This window comes from Limulus polyphemus, unplaced genomic scaffold, assembly GCF_000517525.1.
Source record: "Limulus polyphemus unplaced genomic scaffold, Limulus_polyphemus-2.1.2 Scaffold1559, whole genome shotgun sequence".
Classification (NCBI taxonomy): domain Eukaryota; kingdom Metazoa; phylum Arthropoda; class Merostomata; order Xiphosura; family Limulidae; genus Limulus; species Limulus polyphemus.
Window position 1 is genome coordinate 23,037 of NW_013667169.1, and position 17,168 is coordinate 40,204.

The 17,168-nt window shown below is 31.4% G+C and overlaps 1 protein-coding gene across 4 annotated transcripts in view; it reads right to left on the bottom strand.

Annotated features, from left to right (window-relative positions):
- Positions 1–4,391: 4,391 nt before the first annotated feature.
- Positions 4,392–17,168, bottom strand: part of LOC106464094 (chromobox protein homolog 1-like) — a 23,618-nt gene continuing 10,841 nt past the window's right edge. For all 4 annotated transcript variants that reach the window (XM_013924205.2, XM_013924206.2, XM_022391759.1 and 1 more), the window contains exons 3-5: positions 15,384–15,549; positions 13,596–13,693; positions 4,392–7,690 (exon numbers count right to left, since the gene is read on the bottom strand). In XM_013924205.2, the coding sequence (XP_013779659.1) occupies positions 7,540–7,690; positions 13,596–13,693; positions 15,384–15,549 (415 nt within the window). In that variant the 3' untranslated portion in view covers positions 4,392–7,539. The remainder of the gene's footprint in view (positions 7,691–13,595; positions 13,694–15,383; positions 15,550–17,168) is intronic.

Consider the following 17,168-nt stretch of genomic DNA (forward strand, 5'->3'; position numbering starts at 1 on the left):
TTTGACAGTTAGAATGTTGAGTTTCTTCTCTCTCTCTCTCTCTCTCTCTATATATATATATATATATATATATATACTATCCTTGCCTCACATGTTAAAAATATGATTCGGTGGAGTTTTGTAAATAAAAAACCATAGGCCTCAACCCTTCCTTTACTAAGCTTTGTTAACCAAACTTCCTCCTTCATCTTAATTAAAAGAAAAACAATCACACACTGAGGAAATAAACACATTTTTCAAGTATATTCAAAAAATAAATCAGGATAGTGCAACCTTAAATTAAAAATGACTCACAAAATGACAACTGACTTTTATGTATATTAGATTTTAATCAGAGGTAAAAAAATGGTTGTATCACACCAAAGTTCAAGACTATTATACAAATTTATTAAACTCATATCATACCCTTATTTAAATTATTTTTTTTTACTTTTCAATTTATTCTCCACATTGTGATTATATCACAAATCCATCAATATTTCACAATTATTAGAATGTATTTTTTTAATTACATAATATAACTTAGAAATTAAGGTTTAAATGCCAAAAGATAATAAAGTACCCAAAATCATAGGCCTGAGGTTTATGATAAAAATAATATCACAAAGTTTAAACATAAAAATTAATTTCAACTACCATCATCAGTTAAGCTTTCTCCCAATAAATCACACATTTTTCAAGTATGCTCCAAAAATAAATCAGGATAGTGCAACCTTAAATTAAAAATGGCTCGCAAAATGACAACTGACTTTTATATATATTAGATTTTAATCAGAGGTACAAAAAAAGAAAGAAAAAATATATTTCATCCAGAAAAGTAATAAGAAAACAGAAAAGAAATAAGAAAAACATATGAATTATATATATATTATATCACTAATCTCTAACTTAAAATTAAATGTTTTTAAAACTTGCCAAGATTGAAATGTCTTCATCAAGCTAAGTATATATACATAAAATAGAACACTAAATGATTTAAAAAAGTGGAATTCAAAACCAGCCCTTGTGAATATTTAAAGTATTGTACATATTCTTAAGAAAACAATATCAGGTCATAATTTTATTGCTAAGCAATACAGATAAACACACCATTACCAATAGACAACTGGCTTTTAAAAGTTATATGTATTAGATATAATATATATATGTCCCATGAAATGTTTATATTTAAACTTTTCCTCATAACTCCATCATATTTTTACAATCAATAATCAGTCTGGAACGATGTTAGCTCCTCTTTGGCTTTACTGACTTTCAGTTTTACTTTACTGTTTAGTTAGCTCTCTTAAAGTTTAAAACTTTAATATAATGTGAACTAAGAGTAAGAATGAAAGTGAAACAAAACACAATATCCAACACACGTATATTCTAATTAGTTACATCGTATAGATTATCATCAAGATAATTTTATATGCAAACTCAAAATTGCTTCAGTTCAGGCACCTCTCTCAATATAACAATAATATTGAGGCTAACAACATTCAAAAATCCTATTCACGAAGTTCAGTACTTTCTTCAAAGTTCAAATTCAATACATAAATTATAAAATAAATGTCTTCTCGCAGCTTTCAAAGTTACAGTTAGAATTAAAAAGTAAGAAAATTACGATGAACACTACTTATAATATAAGTAATAAGGTTTGTCACTGTCAATTTACTGTAGCTTTTGCCTCAAAAATCCTAGCCGAGATTATGCATGATATTGACACAAGTTTACAATTCAGTCAGTTGGCTTAAATTTAACTTAATTGTTAACCAGAGCGTAATAAATCGCAAACCTATATATAAACAATATAATTATCACCTGTAACAAGTATCACAATTAACTATTTTTCTCGATGTGAGAAAACGTGGAGCGAAATATAATATTTACGGGAAAAGCTAGAATTATTTTACAGCAGTGACACAAACAAACAAGTATGTACATAAAGCTCTTAGTCTTATGTAAAAATAACAATTATAACACAAAATCACGTGATTTTCATATTAATTAACTAGTTTGAAAATAAATTATCGAAACCAAGGCAACCGTACGTAAGCAAATGCACCTCACATATCTGAGCGTTAACAAAAACACATTCAAAAATATAAATACATGGTGTCGAAAATAAAGCCAAATAAATTCTTATTAATAAAATCATGTAACAATATCTAAGTCAAACTTAATAAACGTCAAAGTAATATTTGAAAGACATATAAATATATTGTTGCGTCAGCGAGTCACATGACTAGTGTGACGCCACGTTTCTAGAACTATCTCGTACCTTGGCGAATGCTCTAGTATTTACTAGATATAGGGTAGGCTGGTATATAAAAGAGGGTGACAACGTGGCGGGAGATTAATGTAATGTGTGTGTAGATAGTGAGTAATTGAACTGCAGTCAGAAGTATTATTGACGTTCGTTTATATAGCGTTTGTTTTAGCGCGATTGTTGAAAATAAGTGTATCGTAAAGTTGTATTCTCCTTACTTAATAAAACTGGTTTATTCTTTCCTTTGTGTCGCTAAAGTTTCGTCGGAACGAAGTTACGGAAAGTTAATTAACAAACGGAGACGTAACAATATGATATACACTGTGCGAGGATCAGGGTGACTTTGTAGGAAGAGGTAGCGGCCTAATTATTGGCGGTAGGGATGCTCTCTATTACATTCGATGACGAGGAACCCACTTTGAGACTAATAATGGCTGGAGACGGCTTGAATGGGTAATGAAGAAAAACTTTAATATAAGTTTAACATAACAGTAAATGTACAACGTTTCAACAAGGTTTTATCATCATCATCTCTATTACATGCTTAACACCTAACTCTTAATGTCCTTCCACAGTGTTTTACGTGATTAATTAATAGACGACCACTGGCCGCAGAAGTATCTTATGGGCGGAAGTTGAAAGGTCACGGGTCAAAGTAGCAAGTGGGTATAACCCAGAAACGACTCTTCATTCTAGCCTTATGGTGGCTATTAGAGTAGAAACTTCAGCTGAGTTTATTTATTATTGCAATAGTGGAGGTCATTTTCCTTCATTGCATTCCTCCACAGAGAGCGCTAGCGTAGTTAACGATAACTTACGTGAAAGATAATAAATGTTCAATAACAGCAAGGGTGTAAAGAGGGTTGTTACCCCCCCCCCCCCATTAACATGATCCTCGTTTCAAACTATCATCTCACAAAATGAGAGAAGTCTAAAAGTAGTTAGATAAGGGACAAACAGACTCACATATTTTTGTGCTTTATATATATAGAGATGTATTTATAACTTAGGTATTATTAACTTTACATCTTTTATGTTTCTATAGCAGATAAAAGTAATAATAACCATGATTTTGCCATAATGAATGACATTTGTCACGTTTGAAATAATTTTGATGAATCGAATATTCATAACGGGCTAATTGTTATAGACATAAATAGGCGTCCGCAGGGGTAGGTATTTGCCCAAACTCCTGGAAAAATGTCAACATAGTGAATAACGATTTTTTGTGTTACAAGCTTACTACTGAGCCACTGGGGCAGAAAATGCTAAGCACTGGCACACGGAGCCCGTGCTCCGAATCTCCAGTTGGTGTCTTGAAAAATCAGAATAGAAAACCATGATCGATATCATACTGAAACGCAAAAAAAAGAAAAACACACTAAAAACTGGTTACTCGGTTTTATAAATTATTTGAAATGCCTGTGCAACTGTAAGTGAAGCTATCTATGAATTAACTGAACATTTGCGCAAAAAAAACAAAAAAACTTTGAGAGACATAATGGACTCTTTTAAAAATACAGCACCTTATCAATTTATACAAGTTTCAAAACGAATCATTTGGTGGAATGACAAGAAACAAAATTGTTATACTATTGATGAGCATCATATCTAGGTTAGGTATAGGTCTGGTCATATACAATTTGAATACATTAGAATCCGAGACACTCTAATACAATATTTGTTATGCAATGAATTTTATTACAATTACGGACCAGTTGTAAACATATTTGTGCGAGTAAATGTAAATAATTGTTAACCGATGATGACAAACTTCTTTTTTTTTTTTTTAAATTCTGCCTCTGAAATCGCATAATTCTGTTACATTTCTTTCTTCGCCGTTTGTTGTAATGGCAGCTATATTTAGGTAATGGTGTTACATCACAATATAATGATGGAGGTTGTCTATTCTAACATTAGCTTGAGTAGCAAGATTAGATACGTTAATTGCAAGTAGTTATAGAATTGTATATCTGACAGTTTTAAACGCTCCGTCTTACAAGTACTATTTACTGGAATTTAAATGACCTCTAGAATACATAAATATGATTCTCAGGTGATTGCAGGCGCAATATTTTTTCCTTCTGCATTTAGTAACAAAAATGTTGTTGTTTAAAGTAAATACTGATCGGCGTACGACTAAGATTTTTCCATTGTTTAATGAAATGAGCAGTTTTTCAGGTGTCCTTGGTAAACAGTTACATAAAGCTTAACATGTGCAAAACTAGTGGTTTCCAGGTGACTTAAAAAAACATTCCTTTCGAGATCTAGTTATGTGGCTTTATGGGATATTCCCCTTATGATACTCCAAATTTTTTAAATCAATACTTTTATGATAACACCATTTTGTGGCAAATGGAAAATATAGTTATGGTAACAAAGCTGACAAAATACATCCGCTAATTATATAAAAAAAAAGTACTGGACAAAAATTACTATTGTGATACAATATTGTTCCCATTAACACATAATGAACTATAATGTCAAAGTGGATTGTTATCACTATTTTCTTGTGAATTTTGAAAGTCAGCAATGCAAAAGTATGTGTGTTACTAATGTATAATTCCTTTGAAGTTACAATACTTAAAAGTATTGAAAAAGATAGGTGGCAGATATCAGAATTTTATGTTGGTTTTCTTCTATACAGGTACTGAAGGTTATAGTCCAATACAAAGATCTATATAACAAATTTCATTCATGTATTCTTCTATAATACCAAGTTACTGCGAGTCAAGTTCATAAACATCACAACATTGGCTTAAAAATAAACAACTTCAATAAATTTGTGTTAAAGTACACCTTTGCTACATTAAAAAAAATCAGGTTTACAAAAAAGAATTTTTGAATGATCATCTATTAAGATCAAACCATATACATTTGTTTTTATCAAGAAAACTACAACTACAAGTTCATAGGGTGCTAATATTTTTCAACCTTTATAACCAAATGATCCCTGATAATGTTCTAAAGCCCTTTTGCTACTTTAAAAAGCAACTTTTAATTTTGGTTTCTCTTTTAATTAATATGTAAGACTTAAGTTTGTTGTTTACCCTTGGGGCAACGATATCAACTGGCATTTAATTTTAAATAGGTCTTTATCTATCCATAGTTAGTATTTCAATTCTGTAATAATTCCCAAGACTGAAGCCAAATTCTGGTACTTTTTCTTGTATGCTGAATTCTATTCTTACACGTTTTTAAGTGTTGATTCTTAATGAACTCTTTACATACTTTCAGTATCTAGCTAAATTTGAACACAACACTACTAGCAGGATATGAACCTCCTCTTCACTGGAAATGAGAAAGCAGTAAACATAGGTCTTCATTGACATTCAGAAAGAAAGACTGCTGGAAAACAAAATACTGTATGGTGTAGTAAGGAATGGCAAAAAGATAAGGAATCGTTACGAAAATATGCAACCAAAAGTCCACTGGTAACATCAATAAAACAATTATCCTCTATCTCATCTCAATCGAGGCAGCTAATCTTCAGACGAGGGTGCAGCGCCCATCAGTGTAACCACTAGGATTGTGACTCAATACTCAACTCAAGTCTGAGTCTAAAAGGCACTAACCTAATTAGTTTAAGCTTTGTTTTTACACTTTAATTACATACTTTTGCATAATCATTTCTTCTAATTAACAAATTAAATAATTATATTTTTGACTGCCTAATTAATTTTTTTTTTTGTTGCATGAATTTTTTCTTTCTTTTGGGTACATTTATTCTCTTGTACTAAAGTTCAAAACATGTTGATACAAACTCAGTAGCAATTATAGTGTAGGCTCATTTTTAACTTGAAAAGTACACTGAAGAAATCCAACATAAGACTGACACATTATTTGTAAGCTACTATCATTCTATTTTATCAGGACTAATACATAGTCTTTAACAAAGTACATTCAATGTTTTTTAAATGCTAAATTTAGTACACTTCTTTATTTCAGGTATTATCTAAGAAGGTTTTTTTTATTGCTCTTTCCAAGTAAAATTTCTTCAAAACTCCTCAAATTTCTCCAATCCTGTTCAGTGGTTATTTTAATACCTTAAAAAATAAATTATATTACATAAAAAAAACTTTATTAAATACAAAGAAAATTTACTAATGCTGAAAATAATATCTTTGTATCATTTATACTAATTATCTTTTGATTTCTGTAGTTGAATACTTCACACAAAGCTACTGAAGGGCTACCTGGGCTCGTCATTCCTAATTTTAATGTGATAGACTGGAAGGAGAACAGCTAGTCAACACCATCTACCACCAATTAATGCACTAGTCTAGTTAAACAGTGGGATTTTACAGTCACACCTACAGCCTCAAAGTGCAAGCACAATATTTTTAGGTGGTAACAAAGTGCAAACCACAGAATATATAATTGAAAGAAAACAAAAAAGTGAAAAATCACCAGTTGCAATATTTTGTTTCTATCTAACTTGTTTCTTTAACTTTCTAAATTAAAAGCCAGATTGTAAAGTAATTATCTCCTATTTTTTAGCAACATCTAACCCCCCCCCTCATACACATAAAAGAACAACAACAAGTTTCACATTTTTCAAATAAAAGCATACAATTCTTTTTTCTTTAAATGAGACATTATGAAAATGTGGTCATTAAGACAATTCACAATGAATGCTGCCTATATGAACAATTTTATATAGACAGTTATGGAATGAAAAAATTTTAAAAACATTACTCTCAAAACTAATTCTTTATATATAATGATAGGTACTGATATTTTCACCAGAGCACAGCACAATTGTATGTTCTATACTAACTTTTAAAAGACACAAAAACAATATTGTCCATTTATTTGCCCTTAAATACTTGTGACCAATGTAGAAAAACAAAAGAAAAATGGCCAATGAAATAACAGTAGAAAGGTACTAGTATGAAAAAATATCTTAAAAATTGTTATAACCTAACACCGTACAAAGAAACATAGAAGTCTAATTAGTTCTCGTACATGAAAAATTATGTAAAAAAACTGAACATTACTAGAGAATTTATTAAACCTTATTATGACTTGTCTACTAAATACAAAATTTCATGTAGTTTTTTTTTTTTTTATTGTACACAGAAAGACTACACAACATTTACACTATTTTACTATAACAGTACAACTGTCAGTTTTCTTACAAACATACAAGTAATGGTGCATAATATGTATGTACAGTAAAAAAACAACAAAAAACTTTCAACAACGATTTACTTAGTGGTTAAAACAGCAATGCATTTCAGATAATATAACCAAATACTCTTGCAAGAGAGATATAAATAATAATCTTATGATTGTTTTGCTACTTTTTCAGCATCATCTTCATGATTGGCACCTGTGTGCCACGTCAATCGTTCCTCATAGAATTTAATAACCACCTGAGGACATTTGACATTTGCTTGTTTTGCTGGTACCAGGTCAGCTTCATCACTGCCTTTCCTACAACACAAACAGAGATAAATACCTTTGAGTATTCACATTTCAGTAATTTCTATCGGATGAAAAGATAGACATAATTTTAAACTATTGAAATGCCAGCTTATGAGACCAGCATTTAAAAGTTTAATGACATAAAAGTGGAAACTAAGACTTAGCAAAATGACCAGTTTAAACAAAAAATTAACTGCACGAGTCCTGGAGATATGCTCCACTAATGTTTATTTACCATGTAAAAAAGAATAATAATAACAATGCATTTTAAGATTATTAACTTAACTTATTGTTATAATTTGATAAAATAAACTTGTTTGCAAAAGATATAATGAATAACGTTTTTACAAACAATACAGAACTCTTCAGCATAACAACAGCAACTTAGTTCAGTGGTAGCCAAGCTGGGGGATTAGGAAATTTTTTTATATACAATATGATCTAAATTCAATAATTGAAAAGCTAAATGATTAAATAAAAACCTCGGAACAGCTAAAACTTTATGCAAAAAACACAGTTACAACAATCAAAAGTGATGCATAGCTTACATCTTATCTTCCAATGATTAAATCACAACAGAGACACTGGGAAAATGCATCTATGGTCACAATGACTGTAGTATGTATAAAAGACACTATATATTTATTTGTTACACATACACACACATATATATATATATATGATTTGTACAAGATCTGGTGCTTAAAACATTACAATCTAAACACTGCCACATAAAACACTTCTTTTGAAAATTTTCCTGAATATTCATTACCAATATTTAACTTTTAAAATCTTTATTTAAAGAATAATTGGCTTTTTTTTTACAACACAAGCCCCGCAGCATAATAAAATCTCATAATGTTGAGTATTTCCTCAAGGATAAGTCAATTATTTTCTGGAATGGTATGTTAATAATAAAGAATATGGAATAGCTTCTTACAGAAATGAGGTTCTGTAAACAAATTATGATACCATAACTATGTTGAATACTTATCTATAATATAATGTTATTGTTAGGGCCACACTGCTGCACTCAACACAGTAAGGATGGCTTTACTGTTTGGTTGGATGTACGGATTTCACGTGTTATATAGAATTGAGTACAGTAAGTTAAAATGATTTGAAATATGTGAACCAACAAGTCACATGCAGTGCTATTACTATCATGGTTTATTTATATGTTTAAATTGAGGTACATTAAATAAACACTGGTTATTTCAAGATAAAACATGTGAACATCATATTAAAAATAAAAGTATCCGTAATACATTTCTGCAACTATTAACCTTCTTCACACTGACCAATATACAATGCAGCTTTGACACAGAAGGTAATTATAGTCAATGCAAAGTAAAAATTTCATTTTATTACAGATCAAGAGTTAAACATTAACATAGGCACACCTAATCACTCAACACCAGCAAAAAAATATATATACCATAAAACACACCTACACATTGCAATTAGATTTTGACTACAAGTTAACGATTGATTTATGAATATTTGAATCTTTTTTTTTTTAATGAATCAATTTTCTTTCACTTTAAAATGCACTTATTGATGTCTTACCATCTGTGTATGGATGGGAGTCACAGTGTACATGGCCAACCTTATACAAGGTGCCATTCAACGTGCAGGGTGTGAAATTAGCACCGTACCATTGGAATTTGGTGGGAGATCTGACAAAAACTGTCCAGAAAGCTGAATTCTCTTAGAATTAAGTTGACAATGATGACACAGGGAAGCTGTACTGCAAAGTCAGCAGTATGCCAGACTATGCAGACAAAAAAAATCACCTTTCTTCAGTGGGACTGATTCTAATATGAAGACTTCTGCTTTCTGCAATCATGCTAAATCAAAGCGCCATGTGAAATGCCAAGGGATACAGGATGCAGCAAAGGCAAAACCAGGCTCAATTAAGGCCAAAAAAGGCTTTTGACTCGATAACAGATGCAGAGAAAGGAAGGATTCTTAGGCTAATTAGCTCAACTCATGCGCTTGCACTATGTAATTGTCCTTTTAATGACTTTGTATAGCTAATGGAACTCCAAACTAAAAATGGTGTAGATATTGGCACAACTTACATCAGTGACCATCAATGTTCTGTTTTCACTAAGTTCATTGCAGAGACTACAAAGACTGAAGTGATTGAATGGCTCAATGGTGCACACTTTTATAGCACCATGTGTGATGGTTCTAGAAATACTGCCATGATGGAAGTAGAACTATTTTACATCCATGTTGCAAAATAAGGATGATTAGGGTATATCTTGTTGCCTGCAAGGTTGTAGACTGTCCAAATGCTGCAAGTATTCTGACAGTAATGTTAGAAGTGCTTAAAGAACTGAACATTGCAGAGGAACATTTTTACCAACATGTTGTTGGTTTTGCTGCAGATGGGGATGCAATCAACCTTGGAGCCTGGGCAGGCATTGCAATGGAAAGCAAGTTGGATCATCCCAGTACATTGCATAGTTCAGAGAGTAGAATTGGCTATCACAGATGTAGCCAAAGAATTGAAGCACCAAAAAGTTTTAGAACAGTTCCTTTTGAACATTTACTTGTACTATCACAATTCATTAGTAGCAAGGGCTGGGCTGATCCAATCAAGAAGGGTGGAAAACACTGAGAAAAGGCTCCCTACACAAGTAGGAGGCACACATTGGGTGCAACATACAAATATAGCAATAGAAAATCTACTCAATGTATACTCAGCACTGATTGCACATTTGAATGCTGTCTCCAATAATCAGAGTGCATTTGTTGCCTCCAAATGTAAAGAAAGAAGGTTCTCTATCTTCCTGTAATGTTAGACATCACATCATCCTGGATAGAATTTTCAGAGACCTTAAATGCAACTCTAGAAATGTTTCAAAGATATAGGACATGCGATGGACCAGCCCTTTGTGGCGTACTCAAAGAGAGCAAGCAAGAGGACTCACTTTCTTACACTCATTGATCTTGTACTCAGCCTGCAAGCACATAGTGCTGAAGTAGAGCATGAATTGAGGTTATAAAAACTAGTGCATACAAATTTGTGGAATGGGCTTCAACCAGAGACTGTATCAGACTTTACGAGGATAAGGTTACATACAACAAGCGTAAAAGAGTTTGATCCTGAACCACCCTTCCACTGATGGAGATCAGCTGGTACCAGATCAAAGCAGCCTTCAACAGCTCCATATGGACCACAAAAGACAGATGTAACTTTGAAAATTGAGCACCAACTGCTCTAGAAGAGGAGTGTGACTTAGATGATACAGAGAGTGAGACTGATGACAAAACAGCTGAAAGCAAGGTAGATGATGATATGACAGAAGCTCATTGTGAAGAAGCCACTCTCAAATAATTTTAATTATGATGACTGTTACCTTTTGATAATTAAAACTGATAATTATTTGAGTTATTTGATTTCTTTGTTAATTCTATGAATAATTTATAAGTCACACAGTTATGTGCTTCTCACAAAGTGAAACTGAGAAAGCACAAACTGAGGAAGCCAATTTCAGATAATTTTCATTATTATGACTGTTAACTTTGGATAATTAATTTTGATAATCCTTTGAATTTATTGTTTTATAGAACATAAATTAAGTTTTGTGTGATCAATAAGTGATTAGTTTGTTAAATTATATAGTTAATTTAAAACACAATACGCTTCTTATAAACAAATTAAAACATGAATTATCATAGAAAAAGTGGGGGGGTCCAGTGAAAAACCCTTGTGGTCCAGAAAATATTTTTTTCTGCCTGATTTAGGTCTTTTTATGAATTTTATGGGGTCAAAAGTTTTAAATAACCCAAAAATGTATATTTTTGGCTCTTGTGTGATCAATATTTATAGCAATCAAGATGAAAATTGGTGAAAATATAAATTTTCATGCATCCAACCATCTAAGATACAAAAAAGTTGAACTTGCCCATTCTGAGTCTTTTTAGGAGGGGGAGTCAGAGCTCACAAAAAAAGCATAATTTTAGGGTTTTTGGTCAATTACTTGGCAATATTTTTGACCAATTTAAGATAGACTTGGTACAAATACACTTTTCTACAGCCCCCCCCCCTCCCACGGTAATGCAAGAAGTCACAGAAAAGCATAATTTTAGGGTTTGTTTTGACAATTACTCTGCTATAATTCAGCAAATTTACACAGGATTTGGTAAAAACATACTTTTTACAGGTGCCATACATATACATACAAAAATGTGGGACATGCCTATTTTTGGTCATTTTAAGGGGATCAAATGGTTAAATAAACCCATAATGTTATGGGTTTTGGTCAATTACTTAGCCACATTTCAGGCAATTTACATGGAAATAAGTACAAAGACACTGCAGGTCCCAAACAGAAATATAGAACATTTTGGAATTTTTGTCTTTTGCTCAATTTTTCAGTAAGGAAAGCACAATTTAGGGTTTTTGTGAACTATTCATGTGTACGTCAACCAACTTATATGGGATTTGGTACAAAGATAACTTATTGCAGATCACAAGCAGTAATATAGACAGTTTTCAATTTTTATGTGTTTTTCATGATTTTTTCTGGTGTCAAAATTGCCTAAGTTGGAATTGTGTAGTGAAGACATGTTGCATTTGCCAACTAATGTTGGCGTCTAATTTCTTTACTATGCTCTCTACATAGATCTAACGAACCTTCTTTAGATAGTTGCTCTAAAAAAAACTACATATGAAAAAGGAAATAACAGTATGTTGTGGCAATAGAATGAAAGCAATACACTTATTTTTAATGTATTGATAGTATAATAAGGTTATTTGAAAATCAGATTTTACAGTTAAAAAATTAGTTACATTACTGACAAGATATTTTAAGAAAATATCCACTGGAGTTTTATAAAATGGTCAATTAAAACAACCTAATTTGAGGTTAATGTTACAAGTTCAGGGTGTAAATTAATGGTTAGTCTTCTGTGACTGGGCATATTTTTTTATACTAATGCTTATTCGTACTGAATTAACAACTATTAATTTTGCTAAATGGAAAATACCTATTTTAATATAGTACTATAAGCCTGTGTAAATACATGAAGACATTGCACAAATAAAGTTGAACCTGTAGCTTTGATTTTTAACAAAAAATGCATTTTATACCTTGACCTGTGTGCAAAATTATTATATTAAAACTCAAGGCTAGTTGCATGATAGATAAGTTTTAAATCAGTCTTCAGAGAGAAACATTCCTTAATTTATTTTTAGTCAGTTCTTCACATTCCAAAATTAAGCTATAGACTAGTAAGAAAATGGCAAAAAAAAACAACAACAAAAAAAGGTTGTGCATTCTTTCAAGAAAAATAATGCTATTTTTTATATTTTGAGAGTGTAGATCATTAAACCTCTATTATATGGCAAACTCATTTCAGAAAGGCACTACATAAATTAAAAGAATTTTTATTTATTTAGAACTGATACCTAGAGAAAGAGTGCAGGTAATCAGCTACACCTACTATCTACACAGCTAATTTTAACCAAACAGCATAGATGCTTGTCACTTTTATAAATAAAGAGGATATTCGTATCATATTTTGGGCCGTGTATACAACTCTTCTAGCCTATAACTTAAACATTAAAATACCACACACTTTGTACATGATTGCTACACTGTACACCATCTACTTTTACCAAATTAGAATTGTCTTATAATTTTCTTAGCTCTGATTACAATTTTTAATCATGAGCTCAACAATAAATATGTAAAATTTTATTCTTAAAAAACTTATACATATAACTGGTTTCTATTCGAATCCTAAGTAGTTTGTAGACCAATTTTTCAGGTCCTCTTTTATAATTTCATTTCATTCATGGATTATCTACTACAATTAATAAATTATTTGATAGGGATTCAAATAAAGTCATTAAAAGTTAACCCAAGAGATACACTTTGATGACAAGTTAACTCACCACTTGATAAGAAACATAAGCTCCCCACTTGAATCAGTGGCACCAATGATTCTGTCTGGCTCTAAGCCTCTGTCAAATCCCTTAGGCTTATTATCATCCTATGAAATTGATATACACTTAAATTACAGCAGTTCTAACAAAGCAAGAAAACTGCTTTTTTTCTTCTTCTTTTTTTCAAGATGAAAATTTAGAATTTTTTTTAACAAGAGAAATTACATTTTAATGAACAAACATCCTTCGTGAATTTTACTACGTGAACTGTAGAAATTCCTAACATATATGAAGCTCGCGAACAAACGTTCAGTGAGAATACATTACACGAAACTAATGTACACAAAAAACATACATTTACAACAAATTTCAATTTAATTGTACTTACATATTTGAAACACTAAAGTGTGTAGATATATACAAGGAGATTCAAAGAAGAAAATAAAGCATAAATATTGCTAAATAATAACACCTGCATTTATTAATACTTTGAATAAAAACAGACAAAAAAGAAACTTACATGCTTCATACATTACACCTAAAGGAGATGATGTTGTCTACACAAGCATTTAACAGATACACAAGATTCTTTATGGGTTGTAAGTGAAGCTTGGAGATATTGTACTCAGAACCTTAATGTATTGACTTCAAATGACATTACAAAAAACAAAGACAATAAACCAGTCCAAGACCAGGATTTAATATGTCTTCAAAAACGTTTAGATACTTCTATTTCTTGAATTAATTTTCACTTTATGGTCAAAGATGTATTGTTAACAGTGAAGGTACTCAACTGATGAAACAATGCATTATAATATTTATACGTATATATTTACAAAAAATATATATTTAATTAACTACACTGATGGCCAGGTTCACTTTCAGCTTTGTTCTAAGTGTGGAGATAACCCTGATTGGAAGTTATTATCATCATTAATACACTCTTCTATAACTTGTAAGTAGTACCTACTTAGTGATCTTTAAATTACCCACCACTAACTTTTCAATAAAAAATATTTCTCTGAAATAGTAGGCAGGAATGTGTGTGTGTGTGTATGCATATCTAATATATATATATAAATCAATAATTATGTCACACAAACAACTATAAATATGGGGTGTTACAACTGAAGTATCATAGAAAGTATTGATAAATATGCTACATCTGATGTCCAACTCAATACCAGTATTTATTGGTGCTTATCTTTCAGATGCATCCCTCTACAAACTCCTGTATTCCCCCATGGATTTTATTAACCTGAAATATTAACATCCTCTGAAAATGTATCAGCATTGTACAGTTTCACATGCTGAACTTTGCATGTACAAGTTTTAGTGCTAATCTAAAAATACTTTTCTTTTGAGAATTTGATGGATATATACGACTTTTTACGTTAATGCGAGTGTTAAACTTAGTTATTTTTAGAAGTGATTATTTATCACAGGTTTTTTTACATAACAGTGTATGAATCATATGTTGCATAGTTCAAATGTTGTGAACTGGTGCTTGTTGTATTATTGCATCATGTTACTAGAGCCTTCCAAATTTTTCTCGTTGTGTTGATCGAGTATTATTACATGATAATATCTGGTAGCATGTAGAAAGTTATAGGTCTCTGTCAGTCTATAAATATGTGTATAAAATGTAATTCAAATTAGTTTTTAAAAAGTTAGATAAATAGCTAGATCAAGACTGCATAATTGAGAGTTTAGCCATAAAAGAGTGTATAGAGGCAAGTTTTAACGAGAAAATTAACTTTAGTAAAATGTGAATCACAATAAAATTATCTTCCTTACATCAGTTTTCCTCTTCTTCTGGCTTGAATTATCTGAATCATTTTCATCCATTTTCCTTTTTTTGTCATCACTTTGTTCTTTGTCTTTATTTTTCCTAGAGTTCTCAAATTCTGCTATAAGGTCTGGACAGTCAAGATGTTCCTGTGGTTCCCAAGTATTTTCAGAACTGTTATATAAATTAGTAAACATTTGTTTAACACACAATTATTTAGTTTAAAAAGTAAAACTCAAGAGCAGCTAATACACTAAATGTAGTTGCTTAGTCTCTAATTTTAACAAAATCAAAGCAATATAATAAATACTCAATTAAAACACCCAGGCTGAGGTAACCAATGATCATTAATAACGTATGTATGTATCCTTTTTTCTCTTTTCTTTATTTTGTAATTTCTAGTTGGCAGGGTGTTGCCTTTTATTATAAGAATTACCGTATTTGATGGCATATAGGACGCATGGGTATATAAGACGCACCCCCATTTCAGCAGGTCAGATTCAGGAAAAAAAGTTTTTAGTGTATTTAAGCATATATTGGTGAAAGTAATCTAACAGCACATTACACAAGCAGAAAACACTTGAACATAAACTAAAACACAGTAAGAAAATGGGGATACACTTTAATATTTACACTCTTATTTCGTAGTTGGAATGCTGTACTGATTGTATGCTAGGATAGTGAGCGTTAGGAAGAAGATTAGCCTGCGGAAGGTCTCAACTTCGCATATTAGACGCAGGGCGATTTTTTGAGCCAAAATTTTGGGAAATAAGTGCGTCCTATATGCCGTCAAATACGGTAATCTTATGCAGTATGGAACTCCTCCAATTATATCTTCAACTGCCACAAGCGAATCAAAGTTTGAAAAAAAAAAGGTGTATCATCTCTGCAACAAATGAAATAGTTAATCACGAGGACTTAATGGTTTCAAGCTCAGAAGATTCTGATGTTGCTAATACTGAACTTTCAACAATTAAATCCCAAAATAAATAAACAAATGAGGGCACTGCTTCCAACAGTAGTGAGAGAAGCTGACAGGTACTGTATTTCGGATAGAGCTGCTGCAGCCCTTACTTCAGCTATTTTGGAAGATATGGGCAGTATTCAAGAAAATGACAATGTTAACATTGTCTATAAAAACAAGATATGATGAGAATGAGAAAAATACCTAGAAATATTATTAACTTCTGATGAATCAAATTGTATTAAATCTATCTGCTCTGATGATTGAAAAGATACAACTAAAATTGTCATTAAAAATGGGCAAAAACATTATAAACGTGTAGTCATGGAACAGCACATAACTTTGGTTAGTGAACCTGAATCAATTTTCATGGATCACATTTCTCCTTCCGGAACATCAGAAGGAATAAAAAATTCTATCATTCAGTGGTTTGAAGATAACAAAATTTCATCTGATCATTTAGTCCCTGTAGGCTGTGACGGCACATTCGTCAATACTGGAAAAAAGCTGGAGTTATGCGGCTTCTCGATTTGCACTTTGGAAGACCTGTTCATTGGTTAATTTGTTTGTTACATGCAAATGAGTTACCCCTGCGTCAATTAATTACACATCTTTGTAACAAGTAATTGAAAGGCATGTTAAAATAGTAACAGAAGCTTCAGCAACTGTTTGTGGCTATCGCAGAAGAAAGGGATTCAATAAAGCAAAACTTCAATCTTGCAAAATCATGAAAAAATTTAATACTAAGAAACAACAGAAAATCCAGTAATTCTATTGCCCAGTGGAAGGATGGTCGGGTGGAACTCAACATGTAACTACCTCCTCATGG